Source organism: Neopsephotus bourkii, unplaced genomic scaffold, assembly GCF_033783945.1.
Source record: "Neopsephotus bourkii isolate Nb327-2 ecotype Australia unplaced genomic scaffold, CSIRO-AGI_Nbou_v1 NB_620, whole genome shotgun sequence".
NCBI lineage: Eukaryota > Metazoa > Chordata > Aves > Psittaciformes > Psittacidae > Neopsephotus > Neopsephotus bourkii.
In genome coordinates, this window is record NW_026901120.1 from 331,163 (window position 1) to 357,543 (window position 26,381).

The 26,381-nt window shown below is 43.7% G+C and overlaps 2 protein-coding genes across 2 annotated transcripts in view; one reads left to right on the top strand and one right to left on the bottom strand.

Moving 5' to 3' along the window:
* JADE2 (jade family PHD finger 2) overlaps positions 1–26,381 on the top strand; it is a 444,935-nt gene that overhangs the window by 271,154 nt on the left and 147,400 nt on the right. The gene's annotated exons all lie outside the window — the stretch shown is intronic.
* Positions 1,357–17,654, bottom strand: PPP2CA (protein phosphatase 2 catalytic subunit alpha). The gene is made up of 7 exons (XM_061352011.1): positions 17,324–17,654; positions 5,509–5,718; positions 4,853–5,026; positions 4,573–4,662; positions 4,028–4,189; positions 3,337–3,455; positions 1,357–2,113 (listed from the first exon to the last, which is right to left on the bottom strand). The coding sequence occupies exons 1-7, from the start codon at positions 17,423–17,425 to the stop codon at positions 2,041–2,043; spliced, it is 930 nt and encodes a 309-aa protein (XP_061207995.1). The 5' UTR covers positions 17,426–17,654; the 3' UTR covers positions 1,357–2,040.

Sequence of the window (26,381 nt, forward strand, 5' to 3'; positions counted from 1 at the left end):
ACAAACCCTCATTACACTCATCCCCTGCAGCCAGCATCATCACAGGCTGTAGTGAAGGAGGTATGGCTCAGGTGAACCACTAAATCAGGCGGTAATGATTTATGTTTGACCTTTTCTTTCTCCTCTTCAGTCTTGCAAATGCTCAGTGCTGCTGGTGAGCAGTCCTCATCACAACAACCATTTATTGTTGACAACCTGATATCCTCATTCACATCTTCTGACGGCCAGTCCCAGCCACCAGTGAGGGGGGAAGCACAAAAACTGGGGTGACTTTCTACCTTTTCCATTGACTTCACTAACAACTGCTCACACCTGTGTACAGAACCTGAGCAAACAGACTGCTCCCAAGCAGAGCAGGAGGAATCATGCCCACTGAAGTAACAGGGAACACAGAAAATAGGGCACAGTCACTATGGCAGTAAAGGTGTCAGTTAAGGCACAAAGTTCTGCCTACAAAGCCACTTCCAGAGAATGGCAAGTGAAGGGAATTTGAAGGGAACTACTCTCTATAGCAAGCAGTGATCAAAGCCTAAGTTCCTGATACACTAAAACCAGACACTTCAGATGCACTTATTTTAGGACTCACTTCTTCCTGAAAGGGATCAAACTGCAGAGGAGCAAGTGCTCTCCAGAAGCCATAGGGAACCCAGCCTCCAGGCCAAGGCTGCATTCTTGCAGAAGGAAAGCAGCCACCACTGAAGCCTTTCAGAAAAGGGATGAAGTAATGCCTGGTGAAATGCAGCACCTTCTTTGTTAATTATCAAGTCCTCTATTAAAACAACAGTCAGACACACGATACGGCCAATAGATTTCAAGCACAAGCCTTCATAAGGCATAAAAGGTGAACTTCTCTTTTGAAGAAAATCAGATCAGGGTTCAAATCCTGCACAAATCAGTGGAAAGGACCTATTTTAACAGAAGTGCCCATAGCCCCCACACCGCTGGCTTCCAGGATGGAGCCTGGGCAATACACGTAGTACCACATTTCAAGTTACTTCCTTTAGAAAACTGGTTTTATTCTCAGTGTTTGAGGCCATGAAGTATTTTAGTACCTCCCCTGTAAATGACTCAAGCTCAGATTTACACCTGAATAAAGCCAGGCTCAATGAATTCAGAGATCCTCTACCTTCTATCTGAGCACTTCAGCAGAGCAGCACGGCAGGAAGCAGCTCTCTCAGCTGCACGATGCCACACAACCAGGCACCTCCCTGGCACAGAACTGAGATGGAGCACTCCAGCACGCTCCAACTACCTCAAGTTTTAGTTATTCCAAGTGGAAATTCCTATGCAAGTTCCTAAACCCCATCCACTATGTGTCAGCGTATTAAAGCTGAGATGCAATTAGGATTTGACATGTTTCCATACTTAGTTCACAAGTTTATTATGAAAAACGCTGCAGCTCTGTCCTGCAGTCACATTGTTTTACAGAAAAAAACAGTTCTGTTCAAAGTAATTCACTATCCTTGGACAATTACAAGGGACAATATGGAAGGGCCGAGAGTGGAAAGGGAACTGAGTGCAGACAAAAACAAAAAAAAAGAAAATCAAATACAATTAAATTAAACAGTATTCCCTGAAAATAAAACCAACAGTTTCAGAACAAATATGAGGCCTTGGTACTTACTTTAAAAATGTTCTTTAAGCTTCAATGATTGTTTGCTGCTACCCTTATCTACAGTCATGCTGAATCAAGCTAGAGCTAAATGGAAAGTTAAATGTATTCACGAGGTGTTAATGTCTACATCTTATTATTTGCAGTCTCTCAGAGAAAGCAAAAGTAACTACAAATAGCGCTATGCCAGAAACTGGTTTCTTGACCAACAATGTTGCTTCAGCATGCAATGAACTGGTTCATTCTAAAGTGGTCACAGTTGTTGACGACAAGAGGCTTTGTATTTGAATATGGCACGTCTTTTGGTCCATGTGAAAACAAGTTTGAATGTTAAATATTTTCTGACACTTTGGAGTTACTGTTGCTCTTCCCGTTTTCTTTAGGTCAACATACGGTTCATGGCAATACTGTACAGGGCTAAAATCTCTTTACAGGAAGTAGTCTGGGGTGCGACGAGTCACATGCGGTTCACCTCTGCGCGGCGCCGGATCGAACTGCAAGCTGAAAAGCACGGCTGTTAATGACACTGCCAGAGCTCCCTTTGCACTCAGGTATGTATCACACATGAATCAGAATCATAGAATAGTTCGGGTTGGAAAGGACCTTAAGATCAGCCAGTTCCAACCCCCTGCCATGGGCAGGGACACCTCACACTAAACCATGGCACCCAAGGCCTCATTCAACCTGGCCTTGAACACTGCCAGGGATGGAGCATTCACAGCCTCCCTGGGCAACCCATTCCAGTGCCTCATCACCCTAACAGGAAAGAATTTCCTCCTTATACCCAATCTAAACTTCCCCTGTTTCAGTTTTAACCCATTACCCCTTGTTCTATCACTACAGTCCCTAATGAAGAGTCCTTCCCCAGCATCCCTATAGGCCCCCTTCAGACACTGGAAGCTGCTCTGAGGTCTCCACGCAGCCTTCTCTTCTCCAGGCTGAACAGCCCCAACTTTCTCAGCCTGTCTTCACACAGGAGGTGCTCCAGCCCCTGATCATCCTCGTGGCCTCCTCTGCACTTGTTCCAACAGTTCTATGTCCTTCTTATGTTGAGGACACCAGAACTGCACACAATGCTCCAGGTGAGGTCTCATTATGGCAGCAGTAATTAATGCAGGTAAATCTTTTGAACCAGTTAAAGTCTTACTGTAGAGTAAGTGTTCAACTGCTGTTCCTTCTATTAGTATGTGCTTATAACCCCTGTAACTTAAACTCCTCTCAGTATTGCTACAAAGGATTGGAGAGAAATGACTCTTAGATGTAAGACTCAAACTGGTCACATAGTACTATATATTTACAAAGCTGAAGCCTCCAGTGACTGTCCAAGGGGGCAGTTTACTCAATGCTTTTGCCTCATTTACTAGTGAAGCTGCGGCTGAGAGTTATTTAGAAACCTCATTGAAAAAGACAACATCCTGACATCTGAGGAACTCAAACATTCCAGAAGTCAGGACATCACCTCAGGCGTGACAGAGCACTCCTACTCTCAAATCACACACTTCCATTAAACTCCACTTACACAAAACAAAACCAGGGAGTCTCATTTTAATCTGACAGACAAGATGTCTTTAGATGTGACTAACCCAACAATTCCACATTCCCTTCACCTCCCAAAAGCATGTAGGGAAAAAGCCCGACCTTAACACAATAATTACGTAGGATCTTATTACAGCAGCTATCTTAGTATCAGGGACAGTGTAATTCTCATTTTCAAGTATACTTACAAGGAGTATTTTAGAGTATCATCGAGTTCCATGATTGCAGCCTGGTTGCCACAGCGGTAACAGTAATTTGGAGCGCTGAAAATTGTTACTACATTTCGGTCATGGCACCAGTTGTACCCCTAGAGAGGGAAAGAAAGGGAACGATGACAGAGAGCCACGTTCACTACTTGTATCCACCCCATATAATCACCTGACTAACAGCTGGATTTTCAATGTGCAAAACCAAGTGGCAGTTGTAGGGTCATCCTAACTAAGATGAAGGGTGTATCTTTGTATTCTTGACAGAAAAAGGAGTTTTGGCCTTCGTATGATCCTTCTTACTAGTAAGAAGCAAGAACTAAACATTAAAAACAATGCACATTTAGGTGCACTTTTTTATTGAGGGACTCGGCATTTATATTTAGGAGCCTTTTCCCCTACACAGAAATACAACACCACATCTACTGCTAGCCTCTCTTTTGGGACATTACTGTGGATTTTCAGAACAGAGGCCAAATTAAAGGTTACTCCACTGTTAAATCAAGAAACACCTTTAGTAGCACATGAATACTGTCAGAGTGGAGTTTCTGAAGCCTTTCAGCTGGATCAGCAATTGTTGGCAACAGCACACGCACATCTCCAATGCACGGAGCATGGTATTAACGGAGCAGCTCTGCAATCAGAAGTTCAAACACCCAGGCTGTCCACTTACCTCCATTACCAACTGATGAGCTCTCGAAACCAACGTAAGGCCGTTAGCATGGTTAAAGGTTTCTGAAATATCCTGTCCAAACGTATAACCTGCACCTCGAGGAGAAATGCCCCAGCCACCACGATCATCTGGGTCTGACCATAACAAGTCACACATTGGACCCTGCAAGAGACACAGAAGATGTTTCAGGAACAGAGTGAAAAAACCCAAACCCAAACAAAACCCCAATAAACCTCCACATGCACCACCCCTGCACAACGAGTGCATTTAACACTTTAAATACTGCCAAGAAGGTGACCTGACTGAAGAATATTCATAGCAGCAGTTCTCACCTCCAGCATCATTCAGTTGTACCTGTTGTGATTCCAGGCACACTACAATGTTTCTTTCTTTAGGCAAGAACCTGCCCCTTCACAAAACTGCAACAGGAAGCCAGGCACTTTCAACCTGCTAAGTTGTGAATTTCATTTTCAGCCTGTGTACTCAAGCACCCAGTACATGCTGAATCATGGATCCCACCAGTTCAGAAGGTTAGTTTTCAGTACCTCATGGGGAACTTCCTGCAAGCGATCAAGTGCTCTGATGTGATCCAGTGTATCTATCGATGGAGAGAGGCCACCGTGTAGGCAGAAAATCTGCAACAGTGAGATATAATCAATGTAAATGAGATAAACTTCATCTATCAGTACAACTGTAATTGATCAGTACAAATAATTAGGATAAAAATCAGCAAGAGCTCCCTTTAAAGCTGAGAGCTGATACAAGACAGTATTATCAGCTCTTTTTACAACTAGGAACGTTTAACACCATCAAATGCCAACGTACCTGGCCATCCACCAAGGCAGTTAGAGGCAGGTAATCAAAAAGGTCTGTGAAGTATTTCCAAACGTTTGCATTTCCATATTTTCTTAAACATTCATCATAGAAACCATATACTTGTGTGATTTGCCTGCTTTCGTGGTTCCCTCGGAGAATTGTGATGCGTTCACGGTATCGGACCTAAACGTAACACCTTAGTTTAGAAGCAATAAAACACATGTCTCCCCCAAAACCCCACAAAACCATCTGCCCCCTCACCTCCCATCATGTGTCAATAAAACAATGAAAACCAAACCCTTCTTAAGATGAAGAGTCAATTATAACCTTTGAGAAAGAAAGGCTAATTCATTCGAATCTTCACTGCCCAATACTTTGGAGATTAACTCTAGATGTTATTCATTGTTACTAGTGGACTTCACTACATCTGGGCTTTAAGATGATCTCCCCCAAGAGAATTATTAAGGACTGCTACTTAGGCAAGTCAAAATAAATACAGCATTAACTGAACCTTTCAAAAGCGTCTTACAAAACCAAGACAGCCAACATTTCAGTTCCTATACATAATGCCAATGTAATACAAATCATAAGAGATACTAAGCACGGTCAGGATAGTAAATACATGCATCATTATATGGAATCATACAGCAGAGAAGAAAAGGTACCTTAAGAGCTACAAGCAATGTGACTGTTTCGACTGAATAATAGCCTCTGTCAACATAGTCCCCCATAAACAAATAGTTCGTGTCTGGTGATTTGCCTCCAATTCTGAAAAGTTCCATGAGGTCGTGAAATTGTCCATGGACATCTCCACAGACTGTGACTGGACATCGCACCTCCTGTACGTTAGACTCCTTTGTCAGGATTTCCTTAGCCTGGGGAACAAAACACATATATTGAGAACCTGTCCATGAACAGACACTGCATTCCAAGTATGCTCTGTGCACTCTACCACTTGATCTCTCTACAGAACCACAGAATAGTCAGGGTTGGAAAAGACCTTAAGATCATCTAGTTCCAAACCCCCTGCCATGGACTCTTATCCCTTCCTTCGCTGAAGTGCTTGGGATAAGAGCTTACTGGAAGTGCCATTTTGCTTTATGCAGCCCCATATTAGCAGCAGCAATTTGGTTCGACAGTTTCTTCCCCTCCTTGAGGAAGGTATCTCAGGATTAATTTCTAGCATATGACAAACTTCAGACTTCCTACACAAATGATTCCATGAAGCTTACATCAATGATCACCACTGCTCCAACTGAAGAAGTCCACAGGAAACACTAAAACTTATGCCAGTCTTGTCTCCAATTCAAAGCCTGAACTGGACATGACCAAAACCAAGGCTCTCCCTCAGGGAGGTAAGTGCAGGAAAAGCTTTCTGAACAAGTTTTGTGTTTAAGTTGTGTCTTCATGAACCAAAGGAGAGAAACACCTTCCCCGTACCATTTTTTCCCCACAAAACTTTGTATGTAGCAGCTGCAGACAAAGGCAATTTGTGTGAAGAACAAACTAAATACAGCATCAGAAAGGTAACTCTGAAATCCCTGAATTCCTTACTCGTACCATCACACTGCCAGTTGCTGCAGCTTGTTCTCAGCACAGCCACCAAACACATGCCATAATAATTTTTCTAAATCAAGGGGGTATTAAGAATATAAATAGTAACAAGTTTACAGAGATTTCCATCCCTTTCGACTGCCAGTGCCCCTGTTCAGACACGATTCCTTTTCTGCCTCACTGCCAGAATGGCAAGAGAATGTACAAAAGCTATGTTCCATTTTATAACCCAAGGTATCTACAAGATTTGCAGAGACAGCACCAAATACCCATCTATGTGTATGCCACACTAGATCCAAAATGTTCTGAAGCACACATCAGATGGAAGAGCAACACCACGCTCGTTTTAGGGTCACTTATTCTTAACGTCCTCAAACCCACCCTGACAACTAAAGCAGGGTACTCATTTTTGGGGGGTTCTGCTAAGCGAAGTATTTTGAGACAATATTAGAAAATTCACCATAATCCAAAGAGCATTAGAGTTTAAAAAGGTTAGGAAAAGAGTTTGAAGTTAAAATCTAAACATTATATTGAATATTGGGTATTGACATGAGCCAAGCCATTAAGAAACATGCTGTCCACCCTCTTCACAAAGCCATCAGCTGCACAGAAGTGGTCTCACTGTTGCTGCACATGGTCCAGGCTAACCACCACAGTCACCACTTCAAACAAGAGGAGCACCAGCCACACACAGTTTAGTGATGGAAGGTCATGAAACTCAGTGTTTCATTCAATACTGGGAAGAAATGCAATTGTGGTTTAGCACCCTGCACAACACTGAGCATTAGATACTAGAGCAGGAGCAGCAGAGCTAAATCACTCTGCAGACGTATTTGCATCAATAGTCAATCTCGTGACAGTTTCCACTCATGCTCTGCCTAGTACTAAAGATAGGTCATTGCTGGCTTGTGGCGGGTGCTAGAAGTGTACATTTATTTTAAGATAGCCTGACTTAAGTTCATTTTTATGCAGTGACACTCACCGGATGTTTTGAGGTGTTTTAACAGCTTTCGCCTCTTCTAATACGCTATTACACTCAGAGCTTTAGCCACCTTAATTCTCCTTTTGACAGAGAATATTGCAGATGCTGATAGTGCTTCAACATGAAAAACCTCTGTAATTAGGATCCTTTCTACTGCTGTGCTTTCTTAGCGCAGTGGAAGCACTGCACAAGGAATGCAGCATTCATTTTTCATCAAAGGCATGCAACGTTTATGCTGACTGAGATTAAACTGGCACCGTTCTCAGCTACGGAGCTGTTGCTTTCTCAGTTTCTGAAATATTAAATCACTCAGATATGCATATGACCAAACACCTAGGTAAGTCAGACAGCTACTCTCATGGAAAAAGACTGTTCCAGGGCAACCTGCAAAACAGCAAGCTCCATTTAAATCCTGCAGTGGGGGAATGCTGGTGCAGGGATTTCAGCATTTCCATGTTCTGAAGTAAGTTTCATGGAATACTGTGTTACAAACTGCTCAGCCCAGTTACTGCCTCATGTCCCATAGCATTAACAGTGGCATAAGCTAACATGCTTAAGCAGTATGTTTGCCTCTACTAAAGAACTTCAGAAGAGCTGGAAGTAGAAAAAAGTAACACCGTGAAAACAAGCTACCAACTAGTGGTTCATGAACTATACCCACACGTCCACATTACATCAATTCCTATGAAAGGGTAAAGCAAAGAATGTTTTAACACACTGTACCATAACACAAGTCAGTACAGTAACAGTACATGTAGTACTACAATTTCACAATTCTAGTTCCATGGAGGTAAGCTGTCACTACTGAAGTGTCTGTGACCCTGACCCTGTACTGGACCCCACCACTCTGCGCAGTCTCATCTGGCTCCACTCCCTCATTACTGATCTTTGCCCCGAGATCCACAATGATGCAACTTGCTCAGCCACATCACATAACTCCATCCTTTCCCCCAGCAAACAGGGCTTCCCATGGGCAGCCCTCTTACAGCTCCTCACAGCGAGGAATGAGTACAGCATTTTTCAGCAGCCTTCAGTAGAGTGTACTTGACCAAACCAGCTGGTCAAGCCAAACTAGAGAAACACACACCAAATTCCTTGTACTTCAAAACCCCACTGACCTATTGCCATGATGGTAATAGTGCAACATTTAGCAGTATTTTGCCATCAGTGTTTTGAAACATCTAGGTTTCATAGCCTGTCACCAAGATAAACAATTATGCAATTCTGAAACAGATTTTTCTTGAAGTCTTACTAGTGCTTTTATTTCTCAGTCTTCTCTCAGTTCTTAACAATTCTTAACATTAAGACAGCATGCCTTCAATCCTTTTAACGATTGATGATAACCACACACCACAGGAAGTTTAACATGGGGTGGCACTCTATGATTTAAAATAGATTAACTTAGGCAAAAACTCGGTATCACAGCCTACTACATTACGGTGAAGACCCTACCTCCAAATCAGCTGAACTGTTTATTCAGCACTACACACTCTCAGCTTTGAGAATCAAGTGCAAATGAATAGAGACTAAGACTGAAAAAAGCCCATTACATTAAGTTGGTAAATGCTAGCTTTACAGCCAAGCACCAATAAAGTCTAACGCAGAAAAACCATGCAGCTATCAGACATGGTTGCACAAGATCGTAAGAACTAAGAAAATGCTGTCATAGACAACAACTGCTGAGGTGGAAAGTCATGTATTTTACTTAGTGCAACCTCAACATTCACACAATAAGCACGTATCAAGTATACTTAAGCTTAGTCATAGTGACTGGAATCCATTCCTACTTGGTATCTGAAACACTGGCTTACTCAGCCGTTTTGCTGGAAGGAAGCAAGCTGTACCATCCCAAACCACCCAAAAGACAACCAGAATAAAACCACTACTGGGTTAAACACACAGAAAACAACAAATTTTCACTTTATTGTAAAGCAAGTAGCTGGTATTTAAGAATTAAAACATTCTGGACTGCTGCACATCTCCACGGCCAGATGAACAGTAAGGCACTGTTCTATTGCCTCTGTTTACAAAGCACATTCATGCAGAACGCTGTTCTTAAAATACAAAGATTAGCTTCATTGTTTCAGGACAATGCAAGATCCAAGTGTAAACTCTGCATTTTATAATGAACAGTCAGGGACATTCATAAAAAGCCCTGTAGGACAATTAAAGCTACCCTACGATTTTCAGGTCTTCACAATGAGATGCAGGGGCTGTATGTCTGCAGAGGTATCTCCTATTTCCATGGTTCCCTGTATGTATCTTTATCCTATACGCCACAGATTAAGGTTCCGAAACAAGTGCCATATAAGCTATAATCCATCCGTTCTCTCTTCCAACTTACTCTTATGCTGAGGACAAGTGAGTTTCCCTCATAAGCAGAGTACATCATCAACCCTACCAAACTGAACTCATTTTGAGTGGTCCATTTCTAAAAATCCCTGTTAATCCATCTGTACCCAAATTCCTTCGTGTTTCCAGAACATACCAGAAGGTTCTCAATTACTCTAACCCCTTCTTAGAGCCATACATTCTAGCAGGAACTCTGCCAACTCAAATGAAGTATCTACCCTGAAAAAGATTACTACTAACTCAGTAAAGGAAATACAACCATTAGTTTAATCTGACAACACAGCTCCAAAGTCATGCTTGCAGATGGTACCATGTCATTCTTGGCAGACCAGAATTCACACCTGCAACCCACCATGCTGTCTAGTAAAGTGAGTGTGGAGAAGCATCCACTGTAACCAAGGAAAATAATGGGTATTTGTAGTTACCATAAAGATGCTTCAATGAGATCTAAGATTTAAATCACACCCATAATTTCCTGTCGTCAAGATGCACAGGATGTGACTAAAGGCACAATGATCAGCTAATTGGGATGAACACTGGCTTTAGCTGGCCTGACACTGTGGCCTGGAAAAGATTCCAGTTCCAAGCAAAGTCATCCATTACAGTCAGCAAGTCTTCTGTAAGTGAAAGCATTCACTTCTTTCAACCTAAGGGTTTCCCCCCCACTCTTGCAGAGGAAAGGGACACGTTCAGACAGAAGACTAGCTATTTTTAGAGCAAAAGGGATTTTCATTCATTGTCTGATGTTTTAAACAAAACTTGAAAAATGAGGCCTCCAAACCCAGCCTTCTATGATGAAGGCATGAGGCACATTATGTATCACACAAATGGTAGACCAATTCATACTGCTGGGAATCCACTGAGTGGTGAATGGAGAAGTAGGAACAAAACTCAAATACACAGCTCCCCACTGACATTTAATTATTTAGTATTCCAAAGTAGGACCGACCAGGATTTCCATCACATAGAAGAAGCCACAGCAGCAAAACACTCTTTTCCGAGGACTGAAGGAAAAGAAAAGGGATCTGCTTCCTCTCTGGTTTGTGACATCTACATTTCTAAACTCTTTCGCTACCAGCGCTGCTGCAGGTTTAGAACTCAGTGAAGCAAAACAAGGTACGTTTGGTCAAACAGTCACAGCACAGCTCCTGAGCACACATCATGATGCGGTCACTACATTTGTAGCCTTCGTTTTCTTGGGATAGGGTACACAGAACTAACAAATTGCCTCAGAAGCTTCATTTTAATTCCAAGTGCACAAAATGACAGGTTTGTAGCTTACGCATCAATGCCAGGCAGTGAACAAGAACAGGCAATTAACTAACCGAAAAGCACAAAATCCAATCAGCTTTTTATCTCACAACACACAGCAACGTACCCTTCTTCACTGCTCCACTATCCAGCAACAACTCCCTTACTCCTTTAGCAATTTCTGTTTGGTTAGAAGAGAGAAAGTTAAACACAAGATGTCAGCCAAAGAAGATCAATCAGTGCTCCATGTAAGATGGGACAACTTTCCTTCTGTTAATTCAAGGTGGTAAAATTTCCACCAAACAGCCCTCTAGTCCTTTGTACTGCAAAGCAAGACTGACACCATTCATAGCCCTGACAGTCCCCTGGACACTTCCACTTGGAGACATCATCAGCAGTCCTACACACTCAGCATGACTGGAAGGAGTGTTCTGTCCCTTGGAGGCAGATTTAGGAGAAGGGGAGCAGCTATTTAAGTAGCAGTAGCTCACACGATCAGATGGAAAATGAGGATGGGATAATTTTACCTCATACAGACCTTAGTGCCTTTAACCTTGAATTAAAAGAAAAACAAAAGACTAGAAAAATCATTTAAGAGACATATAGGAAGCCAAATAGCTAAGGAAAGGCAGACGCCTTCCTCTCTACATAGGAGTTCCAAGGAACACAGCAGCAGTAGCAACACACGAAGCTGACGACTTATACAGACAGGATCTTCATCCCATCTGTAGAACAAGCTGTCTTCATCTTGTATCATTCCAGTTATTAAAATAAAAAGAGAAATAGGCTAAAACTATTCCCAAACTAGTTGTACCTTATATCCCCAAGTCAGGTTTCATGTAGTAAACTCAAATGGCTTTCAGCTCTTTTGCTCAAATAACTCCAAGCACAGATAGGAAGGGTCATGTTAAAGGATACCACCGGAGAAGAGGGTGGGCACATGTGTCAGAACTCAAGAAATGGATTCAAACCCAACTAGCACACATGTAACACCTCTGTTGGAAGGTACTGTCAATACACCTAGCAGAAATGTTGGAGATCTGACTACTGAACAACTGAGCTCCAATATTTATTATTTAGCCAGGGATAAACTGGTTTTCCAGCTAAACACACTATTTAAAAGGAACCAAGGGCAACAGCTGTGTTCCTGAGCACAGATGTAGTGTTTAAGGGTTCCTAAGCAAGTATGGAAATCCAGTTACTTCTCCACTGACTCCCCTCACATGGCCCTTTGTCCGAGGCCTCCACACCTCCTGCAGACACAGCAGCCAGGGTGGTTATTGCACTGTTTAAGGCAACTCAGATGACAATCTGAAAATGGTAAGGGAGCAATCACAGAGCAGGACTGTCATCAGATCTGCCCAGGCAGCAGCCCCACCACAGCTACAGTTTGGAAAGGACATCCATCTGCAGCCTCATCCGTGTCCTGAGCCTTAAACTGGTAGAACTCATGTAGGAACAACTTGTTCTGATTTACAAGTGCTTACTTCTGTTACCTTAACTTCTAAACCAACACAAAAATACCCTTCACTCCTATTTGATCACAACTACTGTTGTGATTAAAAACCCCCACCTCTCAGCAGAACTCCATTTTACAGAATTTACCAGAATTGGAAGAAGAATTAGAAAGCTGCTGATGCTACAAGACCTGACACATATACGACTAAATTCTCATACACACAAGTGCTGTAAGTTTAATCAGGACTAGGTGAGAAGCCTGGAAAGGTCGATGCTTCAAATGCCTTTTGTGTAAAAAGACAATTTTCATTTCATATTACCAACCATCACAAAAAAAAACCACAGAACACTGGGAATGAAAGGATCTTTTTTTGTGGAGTGTTCCAGAATAATCTGAAACACAGTTATTAAAATGTCACCAAAGGCTTTTTGTAATACATCTGCAACTCTTGAGAAATGAAGGTTTAATTATATGCACCCATCAACAGCTTGCTCCCCAGGTATCTTCAACAAAGCAGCAGCAAATGTGTTCTAACCCATCTTCTGGTCTCCCAAAGCCCCGGGAACAACTGAAGAAGCCCCTCCACACACAGCACTGGCAGCAGTGCAAGGGTTTCCTTGTCACTGAATCCAGAAGACAGTGCAGTAGCAAGGAGGAACTGAAACACTGCACCTTCCAGATCCACGCTCTTCTGCTGGGGTAGGGGTGGAGGGACACAAATGTCCAATACACAGCCCATGGAAACTCTCACTAGTTGGAAGATCTGTTGAGGAGGGTTTTTCAGTTGATTTACAGCCAGTTCAGACAGCAACATTCATTTTTGTAATCAGCTCAGTTTGAAGAATAGTTCTATGTGCTGTTACATGTAAGGATGTGGAAATGCAGAAGCTAGCTAATGGAAAAGCCCCTGCAAATGCAGCTGGGGACAGCTTACTTAAACCATTCACTTTTAGCCACAAATAATCGGCTAAGAAAGGCAACTCAACAGCAGAGGAGGCAGAAGGGATCATGTGCCTGCCTCTGTCTGAAAAAGAAATGGGGCAGACATCTCAGGACAGTAATAGATTAAAACACAGGAGTGAGATCCACAAAACTTGCCAGTGCCATGCATTAGGGGAACTGAACTTGGGTTGCACAGGCAAGGTTTTTTGACCCCAAAGAAAGGTTCAGCATTACATACTGCTCTCCCAGACCTAAGGCACTTAACCTATGCAGCTCACACACTGCAGTGCGTCCATGCATGTTTGGTTAGTTCTCAGCTGTGATCAGTCTGTAGGCTGGAAGATCTGGTGTTAAACAAAGGTGGAAGTTCTGCAACAAGGAAAAACATTAAAAAATACACCATTGACAAGGAACATATCAGAGAACAGGATGGCCCAGAAACATATTTATACTATGAAAATTAGCACTGGTGACAAATCAAAAAGCAAATGTAACCAAGATCACTGTCACAGATCAAAAGCTGCAGGAGACAAGGCTTGGATCAAGGTCTCTGGAATGCTTTATCAGTGTCAGCTCTTTGCTTAGTTTGAAAGATTTTGGGATAGCAGCACTGTTCAGAGACTAGTAATTCAAGCGCATGAGAAGAGAACCCCGACACTCCACAAAGCATATGACTATCCTGTCATCTTGTTATACAGACTGGATGCCACATTCAAACCCACTGAATTACAGACTGGCATTTCCAGGGAAGAGACTCTGACATCTCTGCCTCCACCTGCACTAGACATCTAAAATAACCAGCAGAGACTCTATGCACAGATTCAACTCATTCCTTTAGGCGTTTTTAAGACTACCATCCCACCTTCCTGAGCAATGTACACCTCCACCACCTGTGAGAAAGAGCATTTAATACACCGGTGAGGAGGCAAGACCCCCACAAACTATGGGAAAACTGTGTTCCAAACCAGCATCCTTTCATTCAACACAGCCAGTGGAAAAACCCTCACCTGGCCATAAAGGACTTCCTTCTCCTCTGTTCATGGACAACAGTCAATAAACAATTCAGTGTTCACAGGACAAACACTGCTGGTACATAACAGTGACTATACAGTGGACATCTTAAACACTTCAAACCTCGCACTGATCAAATCCTTAAGCAAAGCATGTACAACTGGTCACACAACTGATACAACATAAAATACACCACACATAGCAAGCCTGGAGTAACTTAACTGCCACTTGGAGGATCCTGTATTTTCAAGTCACCTGTGGAAGCATTATGTATTATTCATGGTTGCAAATGATTCCTAGACTTGGAAGACATTTCTCCTAGTTACCACCACCCTGCAGGTAACCAGGCACAACGCAAGATGCATTAAGTAACTGGGATACGCGAATGGCCACATTTAATTGTCATGTTCGTATGTAGCTGTGAAGTGCTTTAGATATCAATAGTGAAACACAAGAGAGCCCTCAGGCTTACTCCTATCAGGCACCAGTCTGCACACATGAAGTCCCAGCAGATCAAGAAATACCAGTCAGAAGGATCATTTGATCAAACAGTGTTACAGGGGAAAAGCCCTCACAAAGGTATTTTGAGTTGTTTATTTGAACTAACCCAAGCTACAAATCAAAGTGGTGAAGAATGACAGTTTATACCTAGTAGGGTCTTTATCTGTCCTTTGGAACAGTAGCTATATTTGACACTGTCCTCAACACATTAAGCTATTTATGGAAAAACATAACCTTTGGGTGTGATTACATCCACGAAACTACTTCAGACAATCAAAGCATGAAGCACAGCTCAGCAAAGTTTCTGAGCGTCAGTGCTGGAAGCATGGAACATGTTAAAGCAAATGCTGTCCCTCAGCAGGAGGGCACAGAACTCAACCAGTGACCTGCTTTCACAAACAGCTTCTACTGAAGGCAGCAGAGATGACCTGAGAGAACAGTCTTCAAGAGTCTATTTCAAACTCCTTGCATCAGCAACCAGGTAGGAACTTACTCTCAGCAGAAAGTCCCAGTAAATCCACCTGTAGTTATCAGCAACAACTCATCTTTCCTGAACATAAACAGCCACGTGGCTCTGCTCTGCAAAGTGCTGACCACAAACTAGTCACAGAAACAGAATTTCAGCTCAAGCACAGTATCATGCTACCTTGGCTCTGGAGCTGGCTCACAGCCACGCAACTCAAGGCAATATGAGGCTGCTGAATGCTATTTTTCAGGTAGACTTCTCTCACATTCTTGTGGTCTCTCAAAACACAGCAGTTGAGGCACACAACTTTCTGTGACCTTTCCTTTTCTCTCCCATTATTTTAGTGATGAGCACCAGGCTTTTATCCAGAAATACAGCTCGCTTCCATCCTTCACTAGGGAAAACGAAGATGTCATCTTGCACAATAACGATGACCGGGACTACAGTATCCTCAGGAAGGCATTTCTGATGGTCTGCACACTCCTCACCCATCTAAAACTCGTGCTCCTACAAGTTACCATAGGACCTTACAAAACACACCCTAACGCACTGTATCCAGGACCCTGCACCAGCATCAGCTCATTAATGACGGCAAGTGGAATACCCACCCCTCCAGCAAAGCAATACAAGGAAGAAGCTGGACTGCTGTCACTGGAGAGGCACATGAAAAACAGACAGTGACATTGCCACTTGCTTGCAACACACAAACTGTATCAGATGGTACCAATTTGAAGTTACTGGAATACTAGTGAACTAAGATCTGTACTCAAGCAAAAACCTGTCTGGCCAAAGCCACAGGCTCTTTAGTAAGTTCATAGACAGTCCTCTGGAAGCAATTTAATCCAAACCAACATGCTGTAGTATTTGAAGGCACAATGCCAATTTTAAACTATTCTAATTGCTCCTCGTGGCAGGTACACCTGCTTCTTCAGAACCCAATACATCAGTAACTTCCCATATTCCTTAACTCCCAGTTCCCGAGCAGTCAATAAATATTTTTACCTTCAGCCTAGAATTGCAGGAATACGTAAAAGCTTCAGAACTGTTCAGCTATTAAGTTACATCTAAATTTAGAATCCAATTGGAAAATACAGCTACATGTTACTAAAGGCGAGCTATCCTGGGCTGATTTTATGACTCAATCAACACAGTGCTCAAACATCTGAGTCTCAACATCCTCAATCCATCACCATAAAAATAAATAGCTATATGGGACATCAACTGTCTGTTCAGAGAATTTCATGGAACCCAGAACCTCATTCAGAGGAACCAAAGTCCCAAAGCTAATCCACCCTTCAATTAGTTATAAACGCGTCTGGGCTTATTTATAGCAGGAAAAAGAAGAAAATCAAAGCTGCTCCGTTCCAGCAGCAGCTCTTTACCCCGTGTCATATTCAGTTCATTACCACAAGCTTTTACTTTCATTGCAATAAACGACGCTTTCGGAGCTGCTTTAACATTCTAACCGTATCGTGACAGCACAGCGCGCCGATTCACCCGCGATCCCCCTCACACGCCCTGCCGCGCCAAGCGGGGCCTGCGGAAAGTCAGGACCAGCGGCGAAGGGAAGAGCCGGTCCCGGTGCAGCGCAGCCCGGCCGGGCCGAGTCGGGCCCCCCCCACCGCGGGATGGCGGCCCCGCTCGGGGGTCTCTCCCGAGAATCCCGGCAGCGGCGCCATTTTAGGAGGCGATGAAAAGGCGGGAGGCGGAGCCAGGCCCCAGCGCAGCGGGAGGGGGCGCGGATCCGCCCGCGGAGATACCGCGGCTCGCCGGTCTCCCCGGCCGGCTCCCCCTAACACACACACCCCGCCGCCCGAGGCGCCCCGGCCCGCCCGGCCCGCTCACCCCACAGCGCCTTCCCCGGCTCCGCGGGCGCTCGCCTTCCCGCCGAGAGCGCCGCCTCCCGTCAGCGACCAGCCCCTGAGCCCCTCCGCCGCGGCCCCAGCGCCGGCCGCTCCTCACCTTCTCACAGAGGCTCTTCACCTGCCCCTCGGAGAGCTGCTTGCACTCGTTGAGCTGCTCCACCCACTGGTCGAGCTCCTTGGTGAAGACCTTCTCCTCCATCCCGCTCTCCCCCTCCTCACGGGCCGCTCCTGCTACCGCACCACCCTGGAGGTCCCTGCGATCCGCGCTCCCAGCGGCAGGACGGGGCGGACGGTGCCGGGTGCGGTGTGGGGCGGGCGGCGCGGCGCTCCCCGCTGCTGCAGCTCTGCCGCCCGCTGCCTCGCACCACACCGTGTAATGGCCGCCGCTCCTGACGTCACCGCCTCGGCTTCCACTACGGGGAGAAGGAGGGAGACGCCGGAGGGGGAGGTAACGGCGCATGCGTCGCCTCTGGGCGGGGCCGTGCTTGCGCGCTGGGGGGGACCAGGGCAGCGGCGGGACGGGGCTGACGCGCGGGTGCGCATGCGCCGAGGCACAAAGCGGCGGGGTACAGTGTCTGTGAGGGGATGGTGAGAGCTGGTTCTGTCCTTCTGTGAGGCGCGGGGTCCTGGTGAGGGGCTGCCGGCTTTCCCGTGCCCCAGCACCGCGCTGGGCTGAGACCCAGTGGTCTTCTCAGCGGGGTTCTACTAAGGGAGGTGGAGCGGCCTATCCCGCAGCGCTGAGGCGGGAGTGAAGGCGCTGCTGTGAGGGGTTGCTGGTTGGCCATGGTGGCTCCTACTCCCGCCCGGCAGAGCCGTCAGGGTCGGTCCCCGTCCCACAGGGAATACGGACGGGGCAGAACGCCCGGCTGCTGAATGCTTGTTGGGTGTTTCTTGTGTTTGCAGTCGGTGTGGGTGCTTCTCCCGGTAGTCCTGAGGACCATCACCTTGTTCCTCTGGGAACAGGGAAGCGGGGGGCACTTGGTGGTGTTGGGTGCTTACAAATAAATCTTTTCAGGTTGAGCATGAGGGTTAAGTAATACCTGGTTTGTGCCACCGCCTAGTGCTGAGATTAAAAAGACCGTGTTGCGTTTCTTATCTGTGAACCATGTATACTGAAGGAGTTCTTGGAAGATTTGGGTTTATTACGATCCTTTAGGAGAGAAAGGTGCAGTGTAAGCTTCTAGCAGAATACAGGAAACTGAGAGTGGAGCTCAGCTCCTTTGGTGTACTCAGACATTGCTTTTTGCCTAAAAGAAAAGATGTTGGAGAGAAAGAAAGACAATGCAGTACGAAGGAATGAAAGAAACAAGCATCTGTGATTTGTGATGGATTAAGTATTTTATAGCATTTGGTATGTTAAATTATAGAGGTATTGGTCAAAGCAACGTTTCCCTTAAATAACCTCCAGAAGATGATTTTATAATTGAAAAACCCTATGTTCTTTCACTTAAACAGCTCAAAATTTGGACAAAAGGTACATTGTTGGTATTGCCCAATCCACAAAGACTTTTCCTGGTTAATAGGTGGCAATTGTCTCAGGGTTTGCCCAATACAGGCTCTAGATTGTTAAATTCTTTGCGTGCTGTTGAAGCAAATCACCAATTAACACAGTGAGCAAGAGGAAAAGAATGTTTGCTTTCCTAGGTCAGTCTCGGTTTCTTGGTGGCACGCTCGCCCAGTCCACACCAGTTTGTTCAAATGACTTAATTCAGGTGGTTGGTTTGGTTTTCTTCCGGGATGCTTTTGTTCTTTTTACATAGGTTTCCCTCTTCAGATGCTCTTAGTTTTGTACTTAAAGTAGTAGAAGGTGAAGTTGTTCTGCATTGAAAAATGGCAGGCTTCAAGCATTGCACACCTAAAGTAATCTTGAGCAAATAAATGCAAAGAACATGAAGCAATAACATAATCTCTTGTGTAACTTGCCAAGCTGAAGTTTATTATCTCCAATAGCTGTTGACCTCCTGGCATAGTTAGATGTTTTCAGACCACATTTAGCTCTGTATTTCCCACACAGATAGTGAAATTCTTGCTGAAACTTGTGTAGATTACCCCTTTGAAGTACTCGTGGTGTTGGTATTACAGTTAATTATGCTTCTCTCTATGAAAAATTACTCATTATTCTTAGCTTTTACTTATTTTCCACAACTTTCAGAAAAATCTGGACCTACAACTTCACTACTCTTTGCTGCTCCATTGCCTGCACCCATGTGTGTGTCTGAAAAAGGAAATATGGAGTGAGAGAGGAAAAATAAAACCTCCTCAGCATCAGGGAACTATTAATGTGGTTTATTCACTTGCGAAACTACAACCAGAGTCCTGTGATGCCTTATCTGCTAGATGTGGGGAAAGCACAGCTACTATGCATTAGACAGAGCTCCTTGTGGATGGCAGTAGAATGACTGCTGTCTTCAGAGCATTTGTGATGGTTTCCAAACCCTTCACTGGCAGGACAAACAGCGCTTTGGAAGGGGTAGGTGATTCAGTGCTCGCTACTTGCAGCTGAAGCCATGCCATTGATTAGGGGAGAATTCAGGATTCAGTTACTTGGATGCTGACAGAGAAGGGGGAAGCTTTGGGTTCCATCTCCATGGCAAGCATTAGGTCTGTATTTTATCAGGTTGTTTTGAATAGTCTGTATGTGGATCAGAAATCAGGTCTCATTCCTCCCTCCTACTTGAGAGCCATAATCAATAGTTTAGAGAACCATGGCTGCTTTTCTCTTCTTGCTCAGATAGTTATCTGGGCCTTCAAAGGAGAACAAAATAATGACAGAATACCCATTGTGTTGCATAAGTTTTGGGGTTGTCAGTACCTCAGATACACAGTAGGATTGTGCGGTGAGTTGTGAGATGGCAGTGATACCCCTTCACATTTAGTATGTGAAATAGCCCAGGTTTTTGTGTGTGGTTTGTAACTAAGGAGATGGGCTGGGTGCGGTGATGAGTCAAGGGCAGCCCATGCTGCTCCACACAATCCCAGCATTTGAGTCAGTGACAAGTGTGTGTATGGCATTCCTTAAAAAGGTGAACAATTCCAGCTCACCGCCCTGAAGTGTTGGAACACAGTTGGAAGGTTGTTCAGCTTCTTTGCAAAGCCACCTGTAGTGCCAACTAATTGTGTAACGGGCTGAAATGAGTCTGGAGCTCATTGATGAGTGTGTCAGCAATTGCAATAATCTTATCAGTTACTGTAGTAACAGCAACGTTTCCATTGCAGTGTAAGAGGCAGTCAGTGTTTAAACTCCAGATTCATATTGCTATGTGATTGTATTGTTGATTACACGTTGGAGAGTAAGGAACACGTAAACTAGTTTTCTCACGCTTATCTATCTCCCAGAGTGTTTTACGGGTTCTCAATTACCTGTCAATGCATGTCTGCAGTGTCTGTTGCTGTGGTGGTTTAAGGGTAAAAGCAGATTTAAAAGGCTATATGATATTGTAATAATGAGTTGCCACCTTTTGATGTAGGGCTGGCTTCTTTGATGAGTAGATTTTTTTGGTGAGCAAGGAGTATAGGCACTGATAACTTCAGGGGAAAAGGGACTATTCCTGATCAGATGCTGTCAGAAGCATACAACATGAAACTTCTCTCAGATACTGAGACAAAATATTGTACATTTTGTGTCTGAATAGTCCCATTAAGTCCGATAAATCCTGTGATCTGTAGCAGAACAACTGCAAAAGATGGGAGCTGGAAGCTATTTACATCAGATATTAGTGTTGTATCAGCGTGAGCAAGTATTTCTGTATCTTTGACTCATACCAGAGTCCAGATAGCGCGTGACAAAGCCACTGACATCAATAACACCGCTATCAGGGGAAGCCTCTTCGTTTCAACAGTTCCATTAACTGGCTTCTGCAATGGGTGGAATCTCATTATTAATCATCTTCTATGCCACAAAACATGGTACTTGAAATTTGCTAGTTCATAGTTCGCTCTGGTGCTGTAGAGAAAGCAGAAGTGTGCAGTCTTGCTGAAAGAAATGGTTACAAACTGTGAAAATCACATTTTCAAGTCGCTATGGATACAGATATTTCCTAGTCCAGACCCTTTAAAAAGCTAAGGAAAGGGGGCTCATTCACAAACAGTAGGTTTTTAAGATTTTGCAGCTATTTGTGTTCTACTTTCTCCCCATGAGTACTAAACACTGCTTTCAGCTTTGCATTGCCACTGGCTCCAGTCACTGAAGTGGGTGCATCAATGAGCACCTGAGCTGTGTTCCTCCTCAGTCTGAAAGTGCTGTGTTATCACCTCACAGTTTTAACCTTTAGAGCACTTGACAAGATCCTCCCACTGCCAGGACAAATAGTATCATTGTCATGGCCAAATGACCTAAATGTGAGGAAACAGATACTGAAGTTAATCAACTTTACAAACATGCCAGGAGCATTTAGAGACCTCAGTTCAACAGATACTTAAATAGATGTTTAAATTCCTTTCTTTTAAACAAACAATGTAAATACCTGTGAAATACCCCTGCTAAGCTTGCTCTTGGAGGCTTTAGGCTTGCTGATTGCTGGGGTGGTGCTCTGATCACCTCCTGTTACAAGTGCTTTCTTTAGAAAAGCTCTCCTGTTGTTCAGTCCTTTCCATAAGCTACATTTAAACACCCAAATTATTAATACATACAAGCAGTTGTCATGGAGACAGTATTATCCAAAGTGGGGTTTTCTTAATAAGCGGTACAAAATTGGCACATCCCACATGCCTTGTACAGACAATTCCTACAGAATGTTTCCTGCGTTAGGCATGGGATGGATCCAGTTCTTTGCTTTTTGTGCCAGCATGCTCTGGAGAAACCACTGTTTCTGGCTTTCAGATGGCTGGCTTTAGGAATCTGAAAAATGTAGGAGTTGTAAGAGGTGTTGGGTTTAGTTCAAGTCATAAGATCTTAGCAAGGGGCCATACAGCTCACCTCTGTGAGCCCTCAAACACAACGTGGCAGCTGAATTAGGGCTGAAACCACTGTTCTCTCAGTACTTCCTCTCCTCATCTTGGTGCGCAGACTTACAGCAAAATGCAGTAACTAATCCAAAAGGAGGCAGTTGGCTGATGTAGCTGGGGAGGCTGCAGGGCTGTAATGATGGTGGTTTTCCCTGGAACAAAACTGCAATCCTGTTAAATGCCTATAAATCCAAGAGGACCTGGTGCTGTACCTGCAGACTTAAGGGTATTAAACCTGAACTCTCTGAGATGTTTTGCCCATACTTGTCATAATACTTCTGCTTTTTAACTGTGCCCTTGCAAAGTAGCACACAGCACAGTTCATCTGATAAGTAGGACTCTTTCTACCTTTATTCTGTGCTTCCTTCTTTTGTCTTGTCCTGGAGATCCTGCTACATTTATGCCAGGCAGCACCTAACTGATGATGCAGCCATTCTGTAGCCTATTTATTTGAGTGAATGGATGAGATTCTCTTTACATTATAGTTAATGCTTTCTTTTTTTTTTCCCCAGATACTCTTCAGTTAATGCTACTTCACAGTTACTGTCATAATGACCTTCATCTGGGCCAGGCAACTAGAGAATAAAGTTACAAAAAGACTGCAAAAAGGATTGCAGCAAGAAACACGAGGTAGTCCTTCCTCCCTTTGCTGCCAGGTAAATGGATGTTTCCTTCATAGCACTGCCAGTATCTTGTAGAGGAGGAAGCATGAACCCACTGGGGCTGTACCCGTGACTTTTAGAAGCGTGTTAATATCGTACCTGTGTTGGTTTGGAGGTAAAAGTTGTCTTGCGTGACAAACAGGTCCACAAAGCCTGCTAAAGATGGCTTGGCCAAACCACCGTCCAGCTCAGCACCAGCTCTTGAGCTGGATCCAAGCAGTGCTGTGTCCTGGCTGCTGCTTAAATGCTTCCTCCAAATAGAGAGACCAGGGAGAGAAGTTTCCTGTTGAAATCTATTTGTGTATGTGCTAAAGGACAAAGGAGATCCATGATCTGTTCACTGCACAGGCACACTTATTCTTAGATCATGATTTCGTTTCACTGTGGTTAACAAGTGTATTATTAGTAATAGCTGGTTACAAATAATAACCTGGCCTTATTTTTAACCTAATACTGCATTGGATTTCATTGCAATAGGTGGGTTCACTGCTGTGCTTTGCTCTTTGAATATTGTCTTTCAGAATTTCAGTGCCTTCCATCTTCAGCATTAAAAATAGGTGGCAAGTTGAGTAATTATTATTGCTCCAAATCTCGTGTGCAGCCTTACATAACAGTGTTCTCACCAGAAGCCTGATTTTAAGGGTGGAGTGGAAGAACATGCTGCAGCAACCTGAAATTATTTGCTCTACTGTAGCAGGGTTATACAGAGCCCAGAGAGAACTGTTTCTTCTGAGGAAACGCTGAGAGCCAGTCTAATATTAATGAAGATAATAATGTGTGGAATGCCTCAGCTTTGGTATTATGTTGTCAGCACACCCCAGTCCTGAGTAGAGGCCTTCTTGGCAATCCTCTGTTGCCCAAGCAGAAACTACCAGTCATGCCAACTCAGTGACAGTCCAAATGCTTGTGAGTTTAGTAACAGTAAATATATAAACATGCAAAGTGAAATAACAGTGGCAAATTACCTGAAAAGAGACTATCCCCATCTGGATGGAGCTACCCTTGATAAACCTGAACTTCCTCATTAGTAACACTGTGTTCATAGGCAAAGTGCTGTCTGTTTTTACTAGCTAAGACTATTTACCCTTCCAACCCTGAGCTGAGTTCCTTATGTCCATCATACTCATGTCACTTGGGAAGGATAAAAAACAGTTGGGAAGAGGCAGTGGTCAGTCCTGAGAACATCAGGTACCTTCTTTTAGCTCTAACAAACTGTCAGCTCTCCTGGTGATCACAGTAACAAAAACCCCTGATCTCTTCTATTTGCATAATATATTTTATTGTTTCATCTCCTATTTCATTGCGTGCTGTGACCTTCTTCCTTCATCAATGCATCAAAGCTGCATGATTCTTCCTGATTGCTATTCTTCTCTTCCATCCTTTTTCCTGTGCATAACTTCCTTTCCTCCCCCCTTTCAGCCTCATTGAATCAGATTTAGCCAAATGATCCACAACTGCTCATAAGCTCTGGCAATTGCATATAGAGGCTTTACTCCCTGAGGTTGTGCATAAGATAAATAGCATGAAAATAAAAAACACACTGTTATAAATTTGACTAATAAAAATCTTACATTTGGCAAAAGTGTGAGAAATGGCCATGAATGGACCTGTTAATTTCACTGCTAGTTGGTGATGCCAGAACTCTTGGCATTCTCCCTGGAGCTGGGATCTTACTGTCAGGGTCTAACTTCTGTTTTGATGTTTACAGCATTAGTGATGGCTGCTGAGTGGTTCCCTGGCACAGTAATGCTCTCCTCATGTTAGGCCTAGGATGTGCACAGCCACTGCATCCTACAGATGCTGACCCTCAGCTGTTGGAGACCCAAGCCAACAAATCCTCCAGGTTTGCAGGCTTAAAGCTGGGCTCATGCTGTGAAAGCTGAACTCAAGCTGTGTTAGCTGAATCACTAACTGAATTTCACTCACAGGCAGTGACTGCATCTAAAAGTGTCGGTCTCTTTGTGTCCCAAGACAGGAGCTAGTTCTAACCTTGCTGCTGTGATACAGAGATTTACTCTAGGAGTATATATCTAGCACAAACATGATGTTAATTTGTACACTTCACCAGTACTGGTTTTCCTCCTCAGATTACAAACTGAAAAGATCAATGAAATGATGGCTGTTGTTTTTGTGAGATGAATGGGAACGCCATCGTTAATGATACCAGGTATATTAGCAGAGAGGAGAACTAGTTTCAGAAGACTGTCATTAACTTGAGCAATTGGAATTGTTCAATTCCATAATGGATGTGTATTTATTACAGCACTGCATGAGTGGAGAAGCGATGCAGGGTCCATTGTAACAGTGGTGCACCTTATCTGCACAGAATGAGAGGCAGAAGTTTGCTGGCTTCACAAGGGAGCCTCTCCAGCATGGAGCACTCTGGGACACTGCACAGCAAGTTTAATTCTGATTCATGTTTTACATCAAAAATCACTTACAAAACCCTGGCTCACCTCTCTCAAAAAGTGTTTATTTGGGAAGTGGCACCTTCCAGGCACTGAAGCTCTGATACAGACTGTCCTCAACAGAGTAAGTGTTAAACATCCCATTCTTGTGTTGTGGCTGTTCCCTGGTGAAGTCCCTCAATGTACGTTTTCATAAATTGCCCTCTCTGTCCTGACTGTAGTTATACTTCCCTTAAAAGGTATCTGTTACAGCAGAAAATCACTGCTATTCATTCTTGTAGTAGTCCAAAAAGCTTTACTGGCATAGCTACTGCTGCTCTATTTTTTGAGTGTCCAATTGGAGGCAAGTGTACCAAAATATGTCAAGACTTACTCATGTAGAGATAATATACCAAGTGAAAGAATTTCCACCATAAAGGTGTGTACATTACAATAGCCTTGAGATAGGGCTGACTTCTTTCAAAACAAGTTCTTCTGGTTTTATGTGACTATTTAATAGACTTCTGTGTTCAAGAAAATAATTCCTGCTCTTACTCTGTACTAGGAAACCAGTATAGCAGGAGGCACCATGGGCTAGGGAGCAGATCGGGAGACAGGAGATGTCTCTTGTTTCTGTTTAAAGGTCTTCAGGGCCATTTCAACTCCCACTTCCCCTTCTGTGCAGTGTTACAGCTACTATTCATTTTACTAGTTCTGTGAGCAGGTATTAAGCTGAAATATGCTTTCTTCAAAGTCTAAGGGATCTTTAACAGAAAAGTCAGAACAATTAGGCAAAGAAACTCGTTATTATGCCTGTTAATGAAAGAGCTTCTGGGCAGTGTCACTGAATGCAAATACTTGCATTTTGTTCATCTGATTTAAATATAAATGCTTTCTCCAGCTCATCCAGGAAAAGATATATATATATATTCATTTTAGAGAGGCTGACTACTGGCAGAGGGTATCTATACTGTGGCTTTTCAGTTACTTCATTTCTGTACTCTCTTCTCTCAAAAAATAACCTGTTCAGTGATTGCAGGCAGAAAGGCAGTTTCACTTATCCTGAAGCTGTGTCTATGATGAAGTCAGGAACACAGCACTGGACAATAAGATTTCTAGGTGAGGTAGTGACAAACCATTTATCCTCTTAAATCTGCCAATA

Excerpts from the sequence above, each read along its gene's own strand:
- PPP2CA (XM_061352011.1), bottom strand. The coding sequence starts at position 17,425 with ATGGAGGAGAAGGTCTTCACCAAGGAGCTCGACCAGTGGGTGGAGCAG. Across the intron at positions 4,190-4,572 it reads TGCAGGAAGTTCCCCATGAG|GGTCCAATGTGTGACTTGTT; the intron begins GTACTGAAAACT and ends TGTCTCTTGCAG. Across the intron at positions 2,114-3,336 it reads GATACTCTAAAATACTCCTT|CTTGCAGTTCGATCCGGCGC; the intron begins GTAAGTATACTT and ends CGTGCTTTTCAG.